The 22,504-nt window shown below is 46.8% G+C and overlaps 1 protein-coding gene across 12 annotated transcripts in view; it reads right to left on the reverse strand.

The window, feature by feature from the left end:
• Positions 1 to 15,800: 15,800 nt before the first annotated feature.
• Positions 15,801 to 22,504, reverse strand: part of TMCC1 (transmembrane and coiled-coil domain family 1) — a 198,283-nt gene continuing 191,579 nt past the window's right edge. For all 12 annotated transcript variants that reach the window (XM_045024691.1, XM_045024683.1, XM_045024692.1 and 9 more), the window contains one exon: positions 15,801 to 20,047. In XM_045024691.1, the coding sequence (XP_044880626.1) occupies positions 19,733 to 20,047 (315 nt within the window). In that variant the 3' untranslated portion in view covers positions 15,801 to 19,732. The remainder of the gene's footprint in view (positions 20,048 to 22,504) is intronic.

Raw genomic sequence — 22,504 nt, forward strand, 5'->3', positions numbered from 1 at the left:
ATATTGTAAGCACTGGGAGGGCTAACAGCATTCTAAGGAACAGCCAGCATGGGTTTGTCAAGAACAAATCATGCCAAACAGACCAAATTTCCTTGTCTGGCAGAGTTACTGGCCTAGTGGCTGGGGGAGTAGTGATAGTTTGATTTCAGTCAGGCTTTTGACACAGTCCCACATGACAGTCTCATAAGTAAACTAGGAAAATGTGAAATTACTATAAAGTGGATGCACAAGTGGTTGAAAGACTATACTCCAAGAGAAGTTATCAGTGGTTCACTGTCAAGTGGGGTGGGAGGGGGAATGTAGCTGGTGCGGTCCCACAGGAATCAGTCTTGGGTCTGGTACTATTCCGTATTTTCATTAATGACTTGCATGCTTATAAAAATTGCAGATGACACCAACTTGGGAGGAGTTGCAAGCACTTTGAGGTCAGGATTAAAATTCAAAAGGACCTTGATAAATTGGAAAATTGGTCTGAAATCAACAAGATGAAATTCAATAAACACAAGTACAAAGTACTTCACTTGGGAAGGAAAAAATCAAATGCACACCTACAAAACAGGGACTAACTGGCTAGTTGGTGGTACTGCTGAAAAGGATCTGGGGGTTATGGTGAATTACAAATTGAATATGAGTCAAAACTGCAATGCAGCTGCGAAAAAGGCTAATATCATTCAGAGGTGTGTTAGCAAGAGGGTCATATGTAAGACACAAGAGGTAATTGTCCTGCTCTGCTCATTACTGGTGAGGCATCAGCAGGAGTAGTGTGTCCAATTCTGGATACCACACTTTAGCAAAGATGTGGACAAACTGGAGAACGTTCAGAGAAGAGCAACAAAAATTATAAAAGGTTTAGAAAATCTGAGCTATGAGGAAAGGTTAAAAAACTGGGCATGTTTAGTTTTGAGAAAAGAAGACTGGACAGCGGCGGGGGGCGGGGAGACACAGGATATCAGTCCTCAAAGATGTTAAGGGCTGTTATAAAGAGGACAGTGATCAATTGTTGTCTATGTCCAGTGAAGGTAGGATAAGAAGCAATGGGCTTAATATGCAGCAAGGGAGAATTAGGCTAGATATTAGGAAAGTCTTTCCAACTATAGGGGTAGTTAAGCTCTGGAATAGGCTTCTGAGGGAGGCTGTGGAATCCACTTCATTGGAGGTTTCTGAAAACAGGCTGGACAAACACCTCTCAGGGATAGTCTAGGTTACTTTGTCCCGCTTCAGTGCAGGGGGCTGGACTTGATGACTGCTTGAGAGTCCTTCCAGCCCTACATTCTGTGAGTCTATGAGCTGAGCACAAGATGCCAGCTGAACTCGGGGCCTCCTGCTAAACAGCTACTGGCAAGTGTTTAGCTGATGAGTTTGGTAACAGAAGGGAGCAGGTTTCCAGCGGGTTAGAGTCGGTGGCTGATATGACGCTCTTTAATCATCAGCGGGTCAAGCCTGGTTTGAGGCTATCGAAAACCATTCATAATCCTTGATGCCTTGTTGATGAGTATGGGGCGTGGTACCACCAGTCTACTCCTAGAGAAAGCAAGAACATCACATTACATTTAATGACAGGAAACAAGCCATTCCCAAGGATGTGGGGAACATACAAAAGAACATAACCCTTCTCCTGAAACAGGCAGCCACCCACCCCAGGCATGGAAGAACCTCGCTCAGTTCCGGCTGCCTAGTGGAAATGGCCTAGCCTATCTTCCGATGTGCAATCGCAGTATAGTCCCACGCGGCCCGCCGACAGGAAGCAGAGGTTCCAGGCATGTTTGTACAGGCAAGGATGCTTCAGGGCTTGTGGAAACGTCAGCAAGATGTTTGGATAACATCACGGGTCAAGGCTCGAATGTAATCAGTGTCTCCGAGCTCCTGCACCGAAGGAAGAGTGAATAATAAACAAGGGGAAATGGTTCTGCTGGGGAATTCTGCGCTCATGGGTGTGTTCGCTCTGTGGCCAGATGGAACTGGCAAGGGCTGTCCTATGGATTCAGTCCCTCTTCCTCCACTTTAGATATGGGCTCCCTCTGGAGCTGAGGCTCAGAAGCAGGATGTAGACATGAGAGTGGAGTGGGGATATAGGGCTGGCCAGTATAATTGGTTTAACTGTGACAGCCATTCCAAAGTCCCCTCTGCTGACGGTGCCCTGAAATTCAGCTGCCTGGGTGTGGCGTGAGGCTATGAACCATGTGCTGTGTGCTTGAAGAGGAAATTCTAGCCAATAGAAACAATCTTGTGGTCCTTAAAGAGCTGCTACATAGCTCGGGGGGCTGTTTTGAAATGGGGCACTTTATTCCAACGTTAGCCATAATCCAACACCACCACCACCACCCCCACACACAGGTTGCACAGGCCCTGCAGCTCCAGAGTTTTCCAGGCACACAAACTCTCCATGACCACTTCCTGCTCCCCACAGCTACGTCCCTCTGGCTGCAACAGCACAGTGCAAAACCTTAAGGGACAGCACATAGGCAACGTATAGCCCTGGCCTCCAAGCCAGTTCTTACACAAAAATATTCACATTTACATTACAATAACTCCAACACACATCTAACTAATGAGTGCTCCTCTACAGGATCAGCAGCACCGCACAGATAGACAGGATCTCCATTTCCAAGGTCTCATCCAGAGCCCCACAAAGCAACTCGCACGGTGCTCTGTGCCTCAATCTCAGAGATTGCCTTGACCCAGTGGGATTTTTCCTAGTTGGGCATCCAGGTATTGAACCCACAGAGTGAATGGCAGTTGAATCCAGGGCTGTGGATTGGCCTATTATAAGGAGAGGGATCACTGGTGAAATTCAGATCTGAGTTTGGATTTCCAGCACCCCAAAGTGTGGATCCAAGGCATTGATTTGGTCCCATCTCTACACACCAGGAAGCCATGATGAGCAGCCTGACACACGGCATCATGTAGGAAAACACCCAGCATGAGTGTCTCGCTCATTGCACCTGGTGCACTCTCTTGGCCAGACCAGCAGGATGGAGGGAGAGTGGCCTGATAGTGAGAGAAGAGGACTGGGAGTCCTCTGGGCTCTGTTCCTACCTCTGCTCCCGACTTGCTGTGTGACCTCTGCAAGTCATGCCACGTCACTGTGCCTCAGTGTCCCCATCTGTAAAACAGGCATAAACATTGATTAGCAAGAATGTGGTGAGTGAAGCAAAGCACTTTGCGATCATTGGATGGCTGGGTCGTGGGATGCGCAAAGTGCTGATGAGGCAATGGCTCTGCCCTAGCAGAGCTACCAGCCCCAGCGCATACTCCAGCTCCCCAGTTTAAAAGCCCATCTGAGTTTTGTCCTTTCAGAGATTTTTCCCTCCCTGCCTCCCCCCACCGCCACCCCCTCCTTATTTTTCAGCCAGCTCAGTAGGTTGTGTAGGGCCTGGGGTTGAGGTAGGGATCATGGTACAGGCCCTGTCAAGCCAATTCCCACGTTAAAGGCTGAGAAGGAAACCGGGGAGCCAGGCTCCTACGTGGTGCTTTGCCTCAGAGTGGGGCCCAGCTGGGACCCCTTCCTTCCTTTAATCCTGCCTCCACAGTGATTGCCGCTCTGCTCACTCCCTGCTAGTGTGAAAACAAACAGCCCTTGGGCTGCCCCCTGCTATCTCAGGCCCCAGAACGCTGCCTTATCACTGTTATTACCATTATCAGCCACTCCTGAGGCCCAGCTGTGGAGGTTTGTGCTCCTTGCTTCCCAAACGCTACCTATATGTTTCCTCTGAGATAAAGAGCCTCCACACGCTGCTGGGAACCTGATGGAAACTTACTCGTAGCATAAAGAGGGTGGCTCAGGGCTTGCCACAAGGTTTGTGGGTGCCCTGGGTAAACCTCTGACACTTGCAGACACACTACACACCGTCATTGACGGAGGGCCAAGGGTTGGGGGAGTCTGCATAACCAGCCCCACTCGAATCACAATTGAACCTGGGACGTCAGAGAGAAAATCACAGCCCTCTACTGCTTGAGCTGCAGAACAAAATCTTGTAGGCAGGAAGCATTAACAGACTCAAACCTCTTACATGGACCAGCCACTAGAGGGAATTGCGGAGTTGGGGCCTATTCTACTGTTTGAGAATAGAGTGGCAGAATCAGGCCCCCATTATCTAAAACTGATGGGAGATGCGACAGCCCCAGCACAGGGAAAGGGAAGGATGTGGAGCTGGCCCAAATCCATAGGATCTGTCATGGGTCTCCTGGAACTAAGAAAATATGGACCTTTTCTCTCCCTTGTTCCTGCCTGGGGTTTGGCTGCAGTGGCAGCAGCTCTGCCTGGTAGCAGCCCCACATGCTCCAGTCAGAGATCTGATCCGGGGGGAATTGGGTTGAGGATAAGACCAAGTTCCACAACCTTGGGGCAGGACAGTGAAAATGCCCACTGAGGTCCCCCCGGCCCCCACCCGCATCACACCTTGGTAACGAGCTGTGCTCATTCTGCTCCTCCTCTCAACCCTGGCAGCCCTGAGACAGACGTGCCCGAAGCACAAGCTTCCAGTCATCCAAACTCAGCCCCCACGGGCAAGACTCAGCAGAGAGCGAGATGGGGGCTAATTAACCGGTGTAGACTTGGGGAGTCCTGACCCCTGGGTGACTCCCACACCAAGTGACAGAGGGGGGTTGTGGGAGGGAAAAGGGACGAGAGGAGGAGAGAGGTGAGGGGAACAAAGGGATGGAGGAGAAATGGAGAGAAAGAGGTGGGGGGAGGGGAATAGGGACCGAAGGGGGGAGGAATAAAAAGGGAGATAGGGATGGGGAAGAGACTGGAAAGAAAGGAGCACGCTCCCCATTTGGCAGGGAAAAGATGGCCCTTCCTCTGCCCACCCAGCAGCCACCCTTCTCCTGTTCCCAACTGGGTGATTCAAAAGCCCCCTCCCCAGGTTCTCATACCGGGCCCCTCACTGCGTGCCCTTGTGGTGGAAAGAGTTGGAGCTTCCTGCTCCCAAGTGACCCGGATGTCACATTACTTCCCTTCCCATCCCTACCCCTGTGCCTTTCAGTCAGTTACCGCAGCTGCTCTCTGTTCTTAAAGCTCTGGCCAAGGCCCGAGGTGCCTGGGCTCAGCTGGTGCCTATTTATGTCCCTTATCTTTGAGGCTCCTCGCCTGCGGCTGTGGGGCCTGAGCACTGTTCCAGCCAAACTCCAGCCTTATCTTTGGAAACAACCCTCTGCTTAGCCCAGCTGCCTTGGGATCATCCCCTGTCTGTCTGCAAGGCTCTTGGCAGCTCTTACCAGGGGCATCAAGGACTGTGTTGATGTTGGGTCCAACCTGTACCATTAGGGTGATTTTACTGAAGGTGTTTTTCCCACAGGCAACCCCCCCCCCCACCAAATAACCTCCACAACTCAGTGGGGTCACAGCTTCTTCTGTGTCTCCAAGAGATAAAGAGTTTGATCCCAAATTTCCAGCTGGTATCTCTGCCCTCTGTTACCCAAGTCTTTAGTGGTTATAGAATCACAGAACTGTAGGACTAGCAAGGACCTCAAGAGATCTTCTATTCCAGTCCCCCGCACTCAAGGCAGGACTAGATATTATTGATTATTACTGATTACCAATTAATTACTAATTGAAGAGCAGGGGATAGTAGGGGTTAGTCCCAGAATCAGGTACAACAGCATCAAGATTGTCAAGTTCAATATTGGGTCCCAGAATCAGGTACAACAGCATCAAGATTGTCAAGTTCAATATTGAGTCGGGAACGCCAATGTGCACAACGAAGAGACTCACCCTGAGGGCAAAGCAAACTATAAAGCAAAGTTATTAGCACAATTAGTAAAGACACAAATGCTCCAAAACACATAAAAAGATCACAATAATGAAATGCTAAGGTAATCGCTTGTACCATTCCTCACATCTACTCTCACCCTTTCTTGGGGAGCTGGTGGTACCAGACAGAGGCCCTGTTCTGTCCCTAGCATGCCAACCAAGTCTGATGAGCCACATCCCTCCTTACGTGGTGGCCTGGCCTATTACAGGGCCTGGGGCTGTCCTTAATATTCCTACAAATGCCCAGCCTGCCTTGTCCAAACCTAACTTCCTCACCCTAGTAATGTTGGGGTGTCCTTATCTTATAGCTTAGTATATTAATAATCTTAGCTTATCATCATATACGTCAATTAGTTGACGAAGCAAGTTTATGGGTAAGCGTCTGCCAACGTTTCTGTCCTAAATATCCAAGCCAGCCCTGTGGTTACCTGGTACCATTGTGTACAGATTCTCCCCACAGATTCCCCCCTAAGTACTGTGTTCCCAGTTCCCCAAAACTCAGGGTCACGGTTAGGCTCCTTATTTAAGATATAGTTCACAGGCCTCAAGGCCTTATGCTAGCTGCTTAAGCATATAGGCCTGTAGGCTTCTTGCCTCACTGCTAAATAAAAACACTAAGCTAGCTCCAGGGGTTACAGCGCCAGTGCTATGATCTGACTGAAGGAGAGGTACTACTGAGGGCTACATCCCAGCCCTCTCTGAGCACTGGCTACTGGATAGCGCTGGGGCGACGTGGAAAAAGTCAATCTGTCACTGCAAGAGAGCGGCAGGTAGAGACCGTAAGTAGAAAATAGGCACCAGGCTTTTAATACCATTGAGATTTTTGGACCAGATGAGAGTGTGAGGAAAACAAACATGTAAGCAGCTATTTTGGTTAACCTTGTAAAACAAGGCTGGTCTAATGGTAAAGGCAAAAGACTGGGAGTTAGGAGAGTTAGATTATCCTCCCAACTCTCCCAGTGACTTTCTGGGTGACCTCGGACACAACCCTTCATCTCTGTGTTGCTCAGTTTCCACATCTGTTAAATGGGATAACACCACCCTATGGGAGGCTAGATTGATTCATGGCTGTAAAGTGCTTTGCAACCCTAATATCAAAGATTCTAGTGAACGCGGTCTAGTCCAGTGCCTAGGGCATTGGGTTTGCATTCTGGTCCCAGCTCTGCCACTGACGTATTGCATAGCCCTGGCCGAGTCACTTCTTCGCTCCATGCCTCAGTTTCTCCACCTGGAAATGGGGATATTCGTACGGACCCTCCTTTGAAACTCTTTGAGATCTGTGGATGAAAATTCCTACACAAAGTGAAGTTTTGCCATTTAAACCACAGGGGCAGCTCCTCCTAACTGGGGACAAGAGGCATGTACAGCAAGGGGGGAGGGAAGTAGGTGTTAGGGACAGACATTTGTTGTCTGTAGTCTGACCTCCATGTATTTGGCTGGATCATTTGCTACATTATTCTGTGCAGACCTTACTCATCTACAAACCAGGCTTAAAAATGTGATAATCCACCCTGCCATGTAAGTGATCTAGCCTCCCCCCGCCCCGTGTGGGCCAGCAATGGCTGCATTCTCCACTGAGAGCGCTTGATCCTTGGGTAGGGGGTGCCTCATGCTACGCGGTTAGACACTGCCAGCCAATTCAGGAGGAATGTCGATGACCTTCGAAGGCTAGTCATTGGCCAGGACCAGCTATGACACATGGGGAAGGAAATGATGGCAGCCCAGCCATGGGTATAATTTACAGCTAGCCTGGCCAAGGCACTAAGCCAATTGCTCATTGTCCTGAGCTTGGATGACCTAACAGGGCTTTATTTTCAGCTCTAATTCCCACCGGTCTCTGATGCAGTGAAAGCAATGGAAAAGGTGTGAGACAGTCTACATTCTGGGGGGAGGTAGGGAGAAAATTAACACTTGTTCCCCTGCAATGGTTAGTGCAGCTGGACCAGGGTGGCTGCTAGAGCATGCAGGGGTCTGCCAGGTTTAAGAATCAGGTGCTTTGAACACCAGGCCTGAAAAACAAGTCCTCAAATTCCAATCCTGAAAGACGATCCTGGGGGAGAACGGAGGGAAACGCACACAGGGTTATTAACAGCAGCAGCGATAGACTTTGCTTTACAGTTGCACAGTAGGATTCTCTGTCCATGAGTCACTAGGTGGCAGCATAGGCCAGGATTGAGAACAGAAAGGGACAAGAGTCTTGTACAAACTGGGTCCATTAAACAGCAGATTAGGTTCTGAGAAGCTGCTGCTGTTCTAGCTTCTCTGGGACTGGGAGCTTAGATCCACGGCCTAGGGGTGGTGGAAGGAATTCCACTGCAGATACACACGGCCAGGAAGAATCTCAGAGTCACACTCAGATCCATGGAAAAGTTCATTTTATAAATGCAGCCAAGATACTTACACACCGAAGCGATGACTTACCTGGGCTTGCAACAGCAGTGCCCACAGGACACAGCTCCACCACTGTAATACGTACACCTCCACTAAGTCTGCTACTGTGACCAGGTTAGGGCTGAGATGGAGAGATGGGAACTTGTTACTCATGCATAGTACATTGAAATTATTGCACAGGCAACACCAGCTTTCTGCCTTTGGATGGCACAAAAGACCCATATGTGAAAATGATCAAACCCCACAAGACTCTGTACACATTTGATTGGCTGGCAAAAGGACACTGACAACTTCATTCAACCCCCAAATGAAGATTCCGTATGCACATGGTAGTAGACTGTATGGGGCGGAGGGGGAACAAGTCCGTAGAATGAAACCTAGCACATGGGTACCAGAAAGTGATAGCGACCTTCAGCAAGTTTGACACTGACCAGTCTAGTTTCACTGTCCAAGCTAAATGAAGGGTAGACAGAGTAAACCGGCTCATAGGGTGAAAAATTAGATATGAAGAAATGGGTCCACGTTTAACCCTCTCTGGCTGAACAGAGGAGGACATTGCTAAGTATGATTTTAACTTGACAGTGGTTCCTTTCACACGGGTGTTGTGCAGCCTTTTTAGACACGGGGCAGTGATTATGGATTTATGGAAGGAGCCTCTGCTTTACCAGCACTCCTCTTCCACCTCCCACCAAGCCGCAGGGAACTCAAGTAGTTGCTGTTTCCCCTAAGAGCAATCCCTTCAAACTGTCAGGGGAATGGCAGCCTTCCCCCCGGCCCCGAGCCCAGTCAGCACTCACAGTGCTCATATCCCAGCGTTAGAATACAAGTACGGTATAACATCTTTGCCACTAGGCCCTACCTTTAAAACAGGAGCAATGGCCTCTCAGCTGGTTCTTTGGGGGCAGGTTGGCAAACGAGTCTCCTTCCTTTGGCCTGACTTACCTCACTGTATTTTATAAGCCATTTTTGAGTTAAACTAAAAGACTTTAAAAAAAAAAAAAAAAAAAAAAGACTTCACCACAAGGTAAATTTGTATCACACCATAAAACAAAGGGGAGTTTTTTTTGTTTGCGCAGTTTTAAAATATATTTTACAGAGACTCTCTGGTAAAGGAATTGTGCTCACCCCCTGGTGGATAGTTTATTGGGGAACCTTCTTCTTATTGTGATCCCTAAAGTAGCTCTCAAACAAATGTATATCTACATATAGTACATACATACCCCTCACACTTCAAATATCTAGCAACAGGATTGTCTTTAACTAGGCTTTGTCTTTTGTTTTTTTCTTCTTCTTCCAAATATGAGCCTCATGTGCATGAAAACAGGTTTTCATAGTTTAGGAGGGTCATTTACTCCTGCTTATTTATTATGCACTTGAAAGAGTTTCCCTTCTCTCACTGTAAGATCACTCATCTTGATTGCAACTGTAAGAGCTTGAAGCTGAGCGGTGTAGACTCAGAGTATGTGCTCAGGCCCTCTCTGGAGCAGGCTTTCGGATTTCCCAGATGTTATGGAGGTAAATGTTAAACATCCAGTCTATCTCCCAGTGAAGTCAGTGAATCTTTCCGTTGACTTTAAGGGAGGTGGATGAGGTCCCAAATGAATGGGTAGGAAGGACACGACATTCAAATCAATATTTATAGTAGATTGTTTGCAAAGAAGGAAAGAAAAATACAGGAACGTACACAATATAGTATCAGAATTGCCTGTAAAGATGGCAAGCAGCTCTCTAAACGGTGCCATTAGCACATTAGCTTGAATTCTTGCAGAGTTCTAATATATTGGACAAAAATATGATTATTCACAATTATTGAGCTACAGGCATATATCAAAAAAAGGATCCTCCCCCCCATCACACTAACATTGGAATCTTGAAACAATACTGTGAATGATTAGGGAAAAAATCAGTAAAATATCATGTCCTTGAAAACGATTCCACCCTTTGTTCTGTGCACTTGAGCATCTAGAGAGCACTTTTGTTTAGGCAGCTGGCCTATCTCTGCTCCCCACCCCAGTCCAGCCTTCCTTTCTTCCCCTACTTCAGCCGCTGGGGTCCCTCCTACTCCATGCTAAGCAGGATCCTTTACCCCCAAATTGCCACATTTAGTACTTGAGGCATCCAGGAGACAAACCTAGAAAGATTCAGAGAAACATTTCTTGGTTGGTGACATTTCTTCCCAAAGAAGCTTCCAAGCGCTCTCTTCTCTCCAGCTAACATCCCTCTCACTTACTGGCTCAGTGCTTTTCAGCCTCATTTAAGGGGTCTGTGGTTACCAGAATCAGGAAACAGCGACCCCTTTCTGCCACACACTTCCACTTGCAAACACGATCTTCCTTCAGTTCATAGCTCATATTCATGTTAATAGCCTGAGGTAAGATTCTGGTGCTAGAAAGTGCCGGGTCTTCGGCGGCAATTCGGTGGCAGGGGGTCCTTCCACTCCGGGACCCGCTGCCGAAGTGCACCGAAGACTCATGGGGCGGGGTCCTTCCACCCTGGGACCCACTGCCGAAGCAATGGCCCCCCGCCGCCGAAGACCTCAGGCCCCCTGAATCCTCTGGGTGGCCCTGATGGAAACCATAATAGAGGCTCAACTTAAATGTATACCCCAAATTAAAAAAACACAGTAAGAGAACAAAAAAGTGCCACCGTGGCTAAACAACAAAGTAAAAGCAGCAGTGAAAGGCAAAAAAGGCATCCTTTAAAAAGTGGAAGTTAAATCCTACTGAGGAAAATAAAAAGGAGCATAAACTCTGGCAAATGAATTGTAAAAATATAATTAGGGGGGCCAAAAAAGAATCTGAAGATCAGCTAGCCAAAGACTCAAAAAGTAATAGCTTTTTTTTTTTTTAAGTACATCAGAAGCAGAAAGCCTGCTAAACAACCAGGACGATCGAGATGCTAGAAGAGCATTCAAGGACGATAAGGCCATTGCAGCGAAATTAAATGAATTATTTGCATCGGTCTTCACAGCTGAGGATGGGAAGATTCCCAAACCTGAGCCATTCTTTTTAGGTGACAAGTCTGAGGAACTGTCCCAGATTGAGGTGTCATTAGAGGAGGTTTTGGAACAAACTGATAAATTTAATAGTAATAAGTCACCAGGACCAGATGGGATTCACCCAAGAGTTCTGAAGGAACTCAAATGTGAAATTGCTGAAGAACTAACTGTAGTATGTAACTTAGCACTTAAATCAGCTTCTGTACCAAATGACTGGAGGGTAGCTAATGTGATGCCAATTTTTTTAAAAGGCTCCAGAGGTGATCCTGGCAATTACAGGCTGATAAGCCTGACTTCAGTACCGGGCAAACTGGTTGAAACCATAGCAAAGAACAGAATTGTCAGACACATGGATGAACAAAATTTTGGGGGGAAGAGCAAACATGGTTTTTGTAAAGGGGAATCAGGCCTCAGTAAGCTACTAGAATTCTTTGAGGGGGTCAACAAGCATGTGGACTAGGGGGATCCGGTGGACATAGTGTACTTAGATTTCCAGAAACCCTTTGACAAGGTCCCTCACCAAAGGCTCTTAAGCAACGTAAGCTGTCATGGGATAAGAGCAAGGGGGGGTAAACTTTTTGGCCTTAGGGCCACACTGGGGTTCCACAACTGAATGGAGAGCCAGGTAGGGAAGCTTGTGCCTCCCCAAACAGCCTGGCCTCTGCCCCCTCCCACTTCCCGCCCCCTGTCTGCCCCCCTCAGAGCCTCTGATCCATCCAACCCCCCCTCCGCTCCTTGTCCCCTGACTGCCCCCTCCCAACCCCCCCGCCCCTAACCACCCCCCTGAGATCCCACCTCCTATCCAACACCCCCACTCCCTGTCCTCTGACTGCCCTGACCCCTATCCACACCCCCATCCCCTGACAGGCCCCCTGGAACTCCCATGCCAATCCAATCGCCCCTGTTCCCTGACAGCCCCCTCTGAACCTCTGCCCCATCAAACCACTCCCTGCTCCCTGACTGTCCCCTGGGACACCCTGCCCCTTATCCAACCCCCCCCTGCTCCCCACCCCCTTACGATTCCGCTCAGAGCACCAGGACGGGCAGCCCCGCCACACAGAGCACTGGCAGCACGGCGAGCTGAGGCTGGGGGAGCGGGGGAACAGCAAGGGAGAGGCTGCATAGAGCTCAAGGGCCATCCAGGACGGTCCCGCAGGCTGGATGTGGCCCGTGGGCCATAGTTTGCCCACCTCTGCATAAGAGGGAAGGTCTCTCGTAGATTGTTTCCGATCTTTTAACCTGTTACCAAAGGGTAGGAATAAATGGTCAGTTTTCAGAATGGAGAGAGGTAAATAGTGGTGTCCCCCAGGGGTCTGTACTGGCCCAGTCCTATTCAACATCATCATAAATGAGCTGGGAAAAGGCGTAAACAGTGAGGTGGCAAAATTTGCAGAGGATACAAAATTGCTCAAGATACTTAAGTCCCAGGCAGACTGCGAAGAGCTACAAAAGGATTTCTCAAAACTGGGTGACTGGGCAACAAAGTGGCAGATGAAATTCAGTGTTGATAAATGCAAAGTAATGCACATTGGAAAGCATAGTCCCAACTATACATATAAAATGATGGGGTCTAAATTGACTCAAGAAAGAGATCTTGGAGTCATTGTGGATAGTTCTCTGAAAACATCCACTCAATGTCAGGGCCAGTGCAACCATTTAGGCGCTGGGATTTGGGGGGCACCATTTTCTTTGGCAGTGACCGCGGCAGCTGGATCTTCGGCCGCCCCGGTCGCCGCTGGCATTTAGGCGGAGGGAGCAGGGGCAGGGAGCATGGGGAGGGCTGCTTGCAGCAAGTAAGGGGGGGAGCGGCACGCAGGGGAACTCCCCGCCCCACCTCACCCCTGCCCTGCCTCCTCCCCGAGCACACCATGGCTGCTTCACTTCTTCCGCCTCCCAGGCTGGCGGCGCCAATCAGCTTAGGCGCTGCAAGCCTAGGAGGCGGGAGAAATGAAGCAGCCACGGCGTGCTCGTGCTCAGAGCAGGGGTGAGCTGGAGCAGGGGGGGGAGCCGCCGTGGTGTGTGTGTGGGGGAAGGTGGAAGTTTCGCCTAGGGCGCAAAATATCCTTGCACCGGCCCTGCTCAATGTGCAGCAGCAGTCAAAAAAGTGAACAGAATGTTGGGAATCATTAAGAAAGGGATAGATAATAAGGCAGAAAAAAAATCAGATTATCTCTATATAAATCCATGGTATGCCCACATCTTGAATACTGCGTGCAGATGTGGTTGCCCCATCTCAAAAAAGATATACTGGGATTGGAAAAGGTTCAGAAAAGGGCAACAAAAATGATTAAGGGCATGGAACAGCTGCCATATGAGGAGAGATTAATAAGACTGGGACTTTTCAGCTTGGAAAAGAGAACTAAAAGGGGCTATGATAGAGGTTTATAAAACCATGAGTGGTGTGGAGAAAGTAAATAAGGAAGTGTTATTTACTCCTTCCCATAATACAAGAACTAGGGGTCATCAAATGAAATTAATAGGCAGCAGGTTTAAAACAAACAAAAGGAAGTATTTTTTCACACAACACACAGTCAACCTGTGGAACCCCTTGCCAGAGGATGTTGTGAAGGCCAAGACTATAACAGGGCTCAAAAAAGAACTAGATAAATTCATGGAGCATAAGTCCATCAATGGCTATTAGCCAGAATGGACAAGGATGGTGTCCCTAGCCTCTGTTTGCCAGAAGCTTGGAATGGGCAACAGGGGATGGATCACTTGGTGATTACCTCTTCTGTTCATTCCCTCTGGGGCACCTGGCATTGGCCACTGTCGGAAGACAGGATACTGGGCTAGATGGACCTTTGGTCTGATTTGGTCTGGCTTTTCATATGGTGGTCTTATGTTCTTCTAGACCAGAGGTGGGCAAACTACGGCCCACAGGATCGTCCTGCCCGGCCCCTGAGCTCCTGGCCCTGGACCATCCTGCCCGGCTCCTCCCACTCCCCCTCAGCCTCAGCTAGCTCACTCCGCCACTGGCACAATGCTCTGGGTGGCGGGGCTGTGAGCTCCTAGGGTGGCCACTGCAGAGCCCGGCCTGACCCGGTGCTCTGTGGGTGCACCGCCTGGCTGGTGCTGGGCCACACCTACGCTGCCACATAGCACCGCCAGCCATCAGTGCTCCAGGCAGCACGGTAAGGGGGCAGGGAGCAGGGGGGGTTGGATAGAGGACAGGGGAGTTCGGGGGGTGGTCAGGGGAGGAACAGGGAGTTGAATGGGGGCAGGGGTCCCGGGGGGGCAGTCAGGAAGGAGGAGGGGTTGGATGGGGTGGCAGGGGGCAGTCAGGGGTTCTGGAGGCAGTCAGGGGACAGGGAGAAGGGGTGGTTGGATGGGGCAGGGGTGCCGGGGCGGCCATCAGGAATGAGCAGAGAGGTTGGGTAGGGCGGCAGGGGTCCAGGGCCAGTCAGGGGACAGGGAGCAGGTATGTGTGGATGGGGCAGGAGTCCTGGGGGGGCCATCAGGGAACAAGGGGGGGGTTAGATGGGGCAGGAGTCCCAGGGCAGCGGATAGGAGGTGGGGGGTGGGCCATGACCCCCTCCCCTAACCGGCCCTCCATACAAATTTATGAAACCCGATGCGGCCCTCAGGCCAAAAAGTTTGCCCGCCCCTGTTCTAGACCATCCAGATGATGACTCCTAGTCCCCCACCTAGGCTGGATTTAAAACCATTGACCTGAAGGGCCACAGCTACACCCTGAGCCATCCGGTCCCTCCCTTGTTTACTGCTCTTGAGCTAATAGCGGTAAGACTACTGTGCTCTTAAGTAGCACCTTCCAGAGCAATACAGGAACACTGAGCCTCACACCAACCCTGTAAGGCATTATGCCCATTTTACAGCCGGCCCAAGGCTCTAGCAGAAGAAAAGGAATGAATATTTAATCTCTAGTACGATGCTGGAATTAACAGTATGGCCCCATGAAGACGTGTGGGGAGTTAACATCTGGCAAACAGCCGCCTTTGCTTTCTGACCTCTAACTCATTCTGTGCCATGTGTCTGTTTCTCTAAGAATCCTAGGAAACTACCAGTCTATTCCCCCTATTTAATGTTAGTGCCTAGATTTGCAGACAGTTGCTCTAGTGGATGGCTTTTTTTTTTTTAAACGGCTCAGCTTGCTGACAGTCAAGAAGGGTACAAATCTCCCCTCCAGTAACGCCAAACTTAGTGCGATGGGCTTTAGAGCCCAAGCTACATCATTGATACAACTATTTTTAGCATGATCCCCACTAGCGCAAGTCTGTCCATCCAGGCTAGGGGGCTCACTCTGAGCTGCAGTGTGGACGTACCCTCTCTGCTTCAGTTCCCCAGCTGTAAAATGGGGATAATAATAGTACCTCCCTACTTCACAAGGGTGTTGAGGATAAATAAAGATTGTGGGCATCCTACCACTGTAATGGAGGCCAGATAAATACCGTAGATGGCTAGACAGAGGGAAATGGCCAAGACTCCACACACACTGGTTCTTCTTCTTCCTGTGTGACAGTCCAGTATGTCTCTGATTACAGAGTGGTGTCCAGTTAGGGGACTTCTAGAGAACTTGACTTGAATCCTACGTGGTTATGAAATGTCTCAGTGCATTACAATAGGCCCTCTCACCATTTCCCTGTCTTCAGTCACCCACACTACCTTTGAAAACAACCAAACCACACACAGTTAATAGCTGAGGTCTTTATTTAAATTTTTTTTATATACAGTAAGTGTCACAGATGAATCTGTGACGATCAGACAAGACATATGTAAATCTCTCTCAACAATTAGCAGCTTAAGACCTATAAACTACAGTGTTACGTTCACAAGTGTCATTTCTGTACTTTTCAGACCGTGCAAGTGAGTTTTTCTGTTTATTTTTTTTTACACTTAAAAACACACTTACAGCTAAGTCAATTGCCTACTACGATACCACCTGGCATACACAACACAGACACACGTAGGGTTTTTAACTCTAGCCACATTCAGAATCACTTAAAACTGGCAAAGCCATCCAATCTCAACACAGATCCCTTCATAGCTTGGCTTCGTCTGTTATAATGCTGCTTTTTGTTTAATATTTTAAAAATGCATATTTTTCAAAGCTGAAAGACAGTGTCTCTTCTGGCCCAGTGCAACAATGTACAGAACTCACCATTTAATCTGATCAGATCTTAAGTACTCACTAGATTGGAATAAACCAATAAAGTAATTGCTGTGAACATGCTCAGCATAATTAAATTAATGAAGCTCAAGGGAAGGAGAATTTTGTAAACCTGTCTAAAAATGGCATTTTTTTTTTTTTAAACACAATGAGACAGGAGATGGGGGAGCAGGTGAACTTCATTTGAACCATGGAATATCATTTAACAGTCACTTCTTTTTGAACTAATGCAGTTCATTATATTCTCTCCTTCCTTATATGCCCCCGTGATATGTGCTAAACATATCTAAGCAATTTCAGAATTGTTTCAACTCCCAACATGAAATGTTCTGCAACTCAAAGAGATGGTCACACAAGTTTACATACATAGGGAAGGATAATAAAAGGTTCACATGCACACACATGGCAGATACTGTCTTCTACAAGTCATCCAGGAATGCTTCACCTTAAAGAGAATGAACACAACCCACATACAAGGAAAAGGAGCTTTAAAGCTAGAATCACATTTCCAACAACATAATCATTGTTAAACTATTAGAAGTCATCACAGAACTTCAGATTGAAGGGGGGAGGAAATAAACCAAATGTTCAGCTAATGAAAGGCAAAAAACCTCACACTAGTCCTCTTACAGTATTAAAAAATAAAAATGGATGCAGCATCATATATGGCATTAACTGCAGACAACTTTTTGGAATGGAAAACTGTTGGAGAGAGAGAGACACAGACAGACAACATCGTCCAGGACCAAGTAAATGGCCTTCACAAAACAGTTTTGGGGTGAACGTTTCTATTAAGTCCATTACTTCTGGCAAATTACTTCTTTACTAAAGAAGATTAAACACAACATCCAGAGACTGTAACTGAAGGTAGGGTACCTAGCAGAAAACAGGCAAATACTTCCTTCAGACATTACCAGGATGTGGGATGAATGAGTGTAAAAATCGGTTGGCTTTTAATTCATTCCCAAGTTTGTTCATGCACTAAACCAAGTGTAAACTTTTACAGTGTGACCTAAACTATAAAGAGGTGCAAAGATAGGGCTTCAGAAATATTGAGGCAACAAAGCTCTTAGATCATGTGTCAAGGGTTTATTACTCTGATCTCCCTACCTTTGTTTCTGAGGAAACCTAACAGGAACAGAGTATTTTTATATGGGTGGATGAAAATTATAGATCTAATTTAATCACACAAGGGCATTAAACCCCACTGAGTTTTGCCATGGCTGGCAACTGTCATCTGTTAAGGGAATTGTTTATACATACATGCTCTCTATCTGCAACTTTTGTGGAAATAGAAATGATTATTTTTGGCTTGAGTCAGTTGCAACTGGCAACTTGTTCTTAACAAAGACAGTAGTGGATTAGTGCACAGTGACAAAGTGAGGTGTGCTGGAATTGTCACAGGGTACCTGAGTTTAAAGACAGAAGTGTGGCTATGAAGGTGACATGCTGAATCTCTGAAGGAGGAACAAGGATGGTTGGGCAGAGAACTTTCCTCTCCTGGCTGGCAGTGATCAGAGTATTAAGACCTTCTTCCCAGCAGAGAGGGAGGTGCTAACCTAGATCTGGAGAATTTCCTGGGGCTTGGAGTAGACACAATAGCATGAATTCCTATACTTGCTATTACATATCATTTTAAGTCACTTGGCCACAATTTGGTTCCTACATAGTATTTAGGCCAAGGGAGAAGGAGAACAACAAGTCTGATTAAATACTGCAAATCATGTGAAAGAGAATCCACGAATCTTATTTGTGCTACAAAGACTTTCAATGGAACTAAAAACTTTACTTTTTTTCCAGTGGAAACAGATACTGAGCCAGATTTTTTTTTTAATTCCTTCAATATGAAAACTTGCCAGTAACAACAGATCACTGGGAAAAGATGTTGCTGCGACTTAAGTCATACTTGTAACTGACATTTCCTCTAGTGCTTTGACAACGGAACTGTATTACGTCCCTGCCTTCCCAGCTGCAGGAAAGGGGGCTCTATGTGGCAGGCTACATGGATAACACAGCATACAAAGAAGTTCTAAACATAAAGACAATGATCTTACCACAGTCTGACGGGATGACAACTTTGGTTTCAGTTATCAGAGGTGCATTTAAAAATAAATTATCGGGGATATTTATGAGAGGATCAGTCGTTTGAACGAACTATCCCTTTCATAGTTATTCTCTCTTTAAGAATCTTTCTCCAAAAAAGGGATGAGGAGAAATTCCTTGTTCTAAGGAAAACATTCTGAGGCCAGGTGGACAGATTTAGGAATGAGAAATCTAACACCCCATGCCTCCCTCACACCCACAAAAAGGACAGGAAAAAAACTGCATGACAAAAATGTGTGGAGAAGGAGGAAGTTATTCATGATGCTGCATCTGCAAGCCCAGGAGGACAGTTAAATGGCATAGGGATAGACCTGCCTTCCTCAGACTGGTGTCAATAGAAACTACTTTCCGCCCTCCTCAAAACTGTTTCAGGACACGACTGCTCACACTTAATTATTCACGCAATTCTTCATTTAAAAAACATCACTTCTTTATTAAAGAGGAAAATAATGACCCTCCCAACCCCTTCCAAAAAAACCCCCAATAATAATAATAATAATAATAATAAAAAATCCTATCATAGAAACAATAAGGAAGCACTGAGAGTTTGAGTATTACACTCTTCAAGTATGCTGTTCGGATTTTTTTTAAATCTGTGAATATACATATATAAAAAAAACCTTAAAAGTGCGACCAAGGGCTTTTGCTTAAAGATAAGTATTTAAAGGGCTACTTCAAAATACTGTAGTACGACTGTGCAGTTACTGTGTGTACAGCATGGCGCTTCCACTTTGTATGCCTAGCAAGACTTAACAGGCCTTCTAGAAAATTATCGTATGTCAGGTCAGCACAAATGGCCGACCCAGAAGCTGAGTTGGGGGAGAGCCGTGCGTTGTTTTTTCTCTCATTAAGGAAAAAACAAGCCACCCTGAATCCATACATTCGGACATGGAATGTGAGCAGGCTTCACAGTAAACATTAGCGTTACAGATTCGCTGTGGTACCATCGTACAAGGCTGTGCACACTAGCTTAATCTTTGCTATTTTTAAGCTAGCCACGTTCTCTTCCTAACAGGTTTAGTACTGTAGTTCAAGCCATAATTTAAATTGCCCATTGGTGTGCTCCAAATTTTTATTTTATTCTTTTGTACACTTAAAGAATCTTAAGATTTGCATCCAAAGAGAACCATGCTACATAAAAATTATCCAGGATTCTTGCCAAAAAGAGTTCTTGAATAAAATCTAAAAAATACTATTGCAATGCATCTCGCAGAGAAAAATGTTATTCTAAATGTAAACAAATTCACTCGGACACTTTAAAATTTCAGCGGAAGAGTTGCTGACTAATCTTTGCTGCGTTCACTTGCCCGTGAGCGCCAGGGTGAGTGGGTCAGTGGGACGATGCAGCTGATTCCTTGTGCCATCATCTTGGGGGCGACAAGAATCGTTCCAAGTAGCCAGCGATGGCGTCCCAGTGCTTCCACATAAAGGCAATGAAAACCACCACAAATAAAGTGCTGAACGTCCTGTTGCGAGTTTTCATGAGGGGGACAACACAGTTGGCCACGGTAGAGACGAAGACTAGGAGAACAGCCATGACGGCCAGAAGGATGTTGATGAATTTACCCAGCAGGTTTCTGGCAGTGGCATTTTCCAGGCCCTCTAGCTGCACCACTTGTTGCTGTTGCTGCTGAAGTTCCATCTTGGAGATCCTGGTCTGACAGGCTTCTAGCGCCTCCTGTTGGGAACAATGGAATGGTTATGTTTTCAGTGTTCGCATGGTGAATCACAGTGGTACTTAAAGACTAATTGGTGCCTACTGTAATGTGGCTACATTCTTTGGGTCCTGCTCATCTGCTGCAGGATATGAGTCACTCAAGTTGATTTCATATCCTGCAGCAGGAGCAGAGGAACCCCGTGCCATTTCTCGTGATTTATATGAGTCCCTTATTAAGTAGGAACTGCAGGTTGCAGGAAAATACCTAATTCTGATCTCATTTACAAGCGTTTCTCTACTGACTGCTCCATTGACTTTAAATTCTTGATTTACTGTGGTTTTCAGGTGTGTGACAGGCTGGGGGTTATATCTGTTTCCCCAAACTGATTTGTGGAAAAAACCCACCATCTTTTATTTCAGCCTCCCTTTTGAGTGTTAACTTGTGTTTCACTGTATACTGGAACAGTTTTATTAGACTGCATCATCCCTCTTGTGTTGGAGGAGCCTGACATGTAGCTGTCTAACCATGAATGAGAAGACCATCAACGATTGAATAATCTTCCCATATTAGGATGATGGAGGCTCGGTTAATGAACCTCTGTAAGCAATCCCACAGAGGGTGGGAGAACGGAAAAACTCACCGGAAGGACCACGAGGTGTTAGAAACTGGTTTAAAAAAGAGACTCTCTCTGCCAGAATGAGTAAGTTTGGCTGGGAGGGATCTGGACCCCTGCAGGACACTGACCAAAATCCAAATGATATTCAGGAATGGCAAGGACACTGGATGGAGGGTCTTGTGTTCAGGTGTTTGTTACTCTTCTACAGATCTGTAAATCACGTGTACCTCCTAACAGTGAAGTGTGTGGGTGTTTAAGAAGCTACTTTGCAAAGCCCATCTGGTTTTTCCTGTAACCACCACCTAGTTCCCAATGAACTAAACTATGAACCAGAGCGCCTGTGTGGGTTGGGTCTAATACCCCAGCCTGGTGACTGCTCACCAGGGGAAATTCAGCCAGGGTTGTAACAGAAGCCAAAAGTATTTTCCATTTCTTCAGTGCTATCAGACATTTTAGAATCAAAACCAGATTCTCCTTAGAGAGATCAGAGATGGGAGCTTTTCAACCTTTTATTCCTCTGTTCTAATGCCATTTGAGTCAGTAGTTACCAACTGACAGCATCCCATGCAAAATGAGTGTGTGGCACTCATTGTGTTATCTTGGTTGGCAATCTCAGAGATATGTAGGACTGAATGGGCCATGGGAACTGAATTATCCCCTCTTGTTCCTAGAGGTAATCCCTTAACGTAAGGGACTCTTGCATTACTTCTGCCTTTACTTTGCCTGTTTTGGAGCGAGAGGTCTTCAATGTCCAGGGCTGTTAATCTAGCTCAGGGGTCGGCAACCTTTCAGAAGTGGTGTGCTGAGTCTTCATTTATTCACTCTAATTTAAGGTTTTGCGTGCTGGTAATACATTTGAATGTTTTTTAGAAGGTCTCTCTCTATAAGTCTATATATTATATAACTAAACTTTTGTTGTATTGTAAAATAAACAAGGTTTTCAAAATGTTTAAGAAGCTTCATTTAAAATTAAACTAAAATGTTGATCTTACGCCACCAGCCTGCTCAGCCCGCTGCTGGTCTGGGGTTCTGTTCACCTAGGCCGGCAGCGGGCTGAGCGGGGCCTGCGGCCAGAACCCCAGACTGGCAGTGTGCTGTGCGGGGCTGGTGGCTGGGACCCCAGACTGGCAGTGGGCTGAGCGGCTCCTTTTCTACCTCCTTTTCCCCGGTTGACCATCATTCTCACAACCCTGAGGAACCCCTCATTTGAACTGAGCAGCACTCAGAGATGATCCCTAATTGGCTTGGGGAGCCACTTTTGAGCAATCTTATTTCCACTATGATAAATCTGAACTCAGGTATCCTACACTGTGCTGCAGAATACAGAGCAACCATTAGGCCAGAGTCCAGGGAGAAACAGGTTCTATCTACCACTTCATTATTTTTAAAATGCGATTTCAATACCCTATTACGAGAAGTTGTACATTGATTTCCCATTTAGCCAAATGAACTCTCTCCCCCAACTGTGTCATGTCACCATCCTACCTAAAACCGGTGTGCTGAAGAATGCAGCACTGTCTGGTGGATGGATCACAGGACTGAGAGCCAGGATTTCTTGAATTATAGTCTCTGTTCTAATAGGACTAATATTTACCTCTCTCTCAGTAGCGCTGAGGATTAAGTCATGTTTTCAAAGTGCCTCATCAACATGGAAAATTTACATCAGAAATGCTGAGTCATGAAACTGAGGTTAAGGAAAAGGCTACTGATGAATCCCACCTCATTTTAAGCTTCCTGTCCTACTCTTTTCTCCTGTGTGGGTAAATTTGAGAGAGAGATGTACAGCTGGGTCCCTGCAGCACATTTAAAAGTGAAATCCTGATATTTGATAGGGTAAAGGACATGGTACCACTGTACCCAG

Source organism: Mauremys mutica, chromosome 7 (assembly GCF_020497125.1).
Source record: "Mauremys mutica isolate MM-2020 ecotype Southern chromosome 7, ASM2049712v1, whole genome shotgun sequence".
Lineage (NCBI taxonomy): Eukaryota > Metazoa > Chordata > Testudines > Geoemydidae > Mauremys > Mauremys mutica.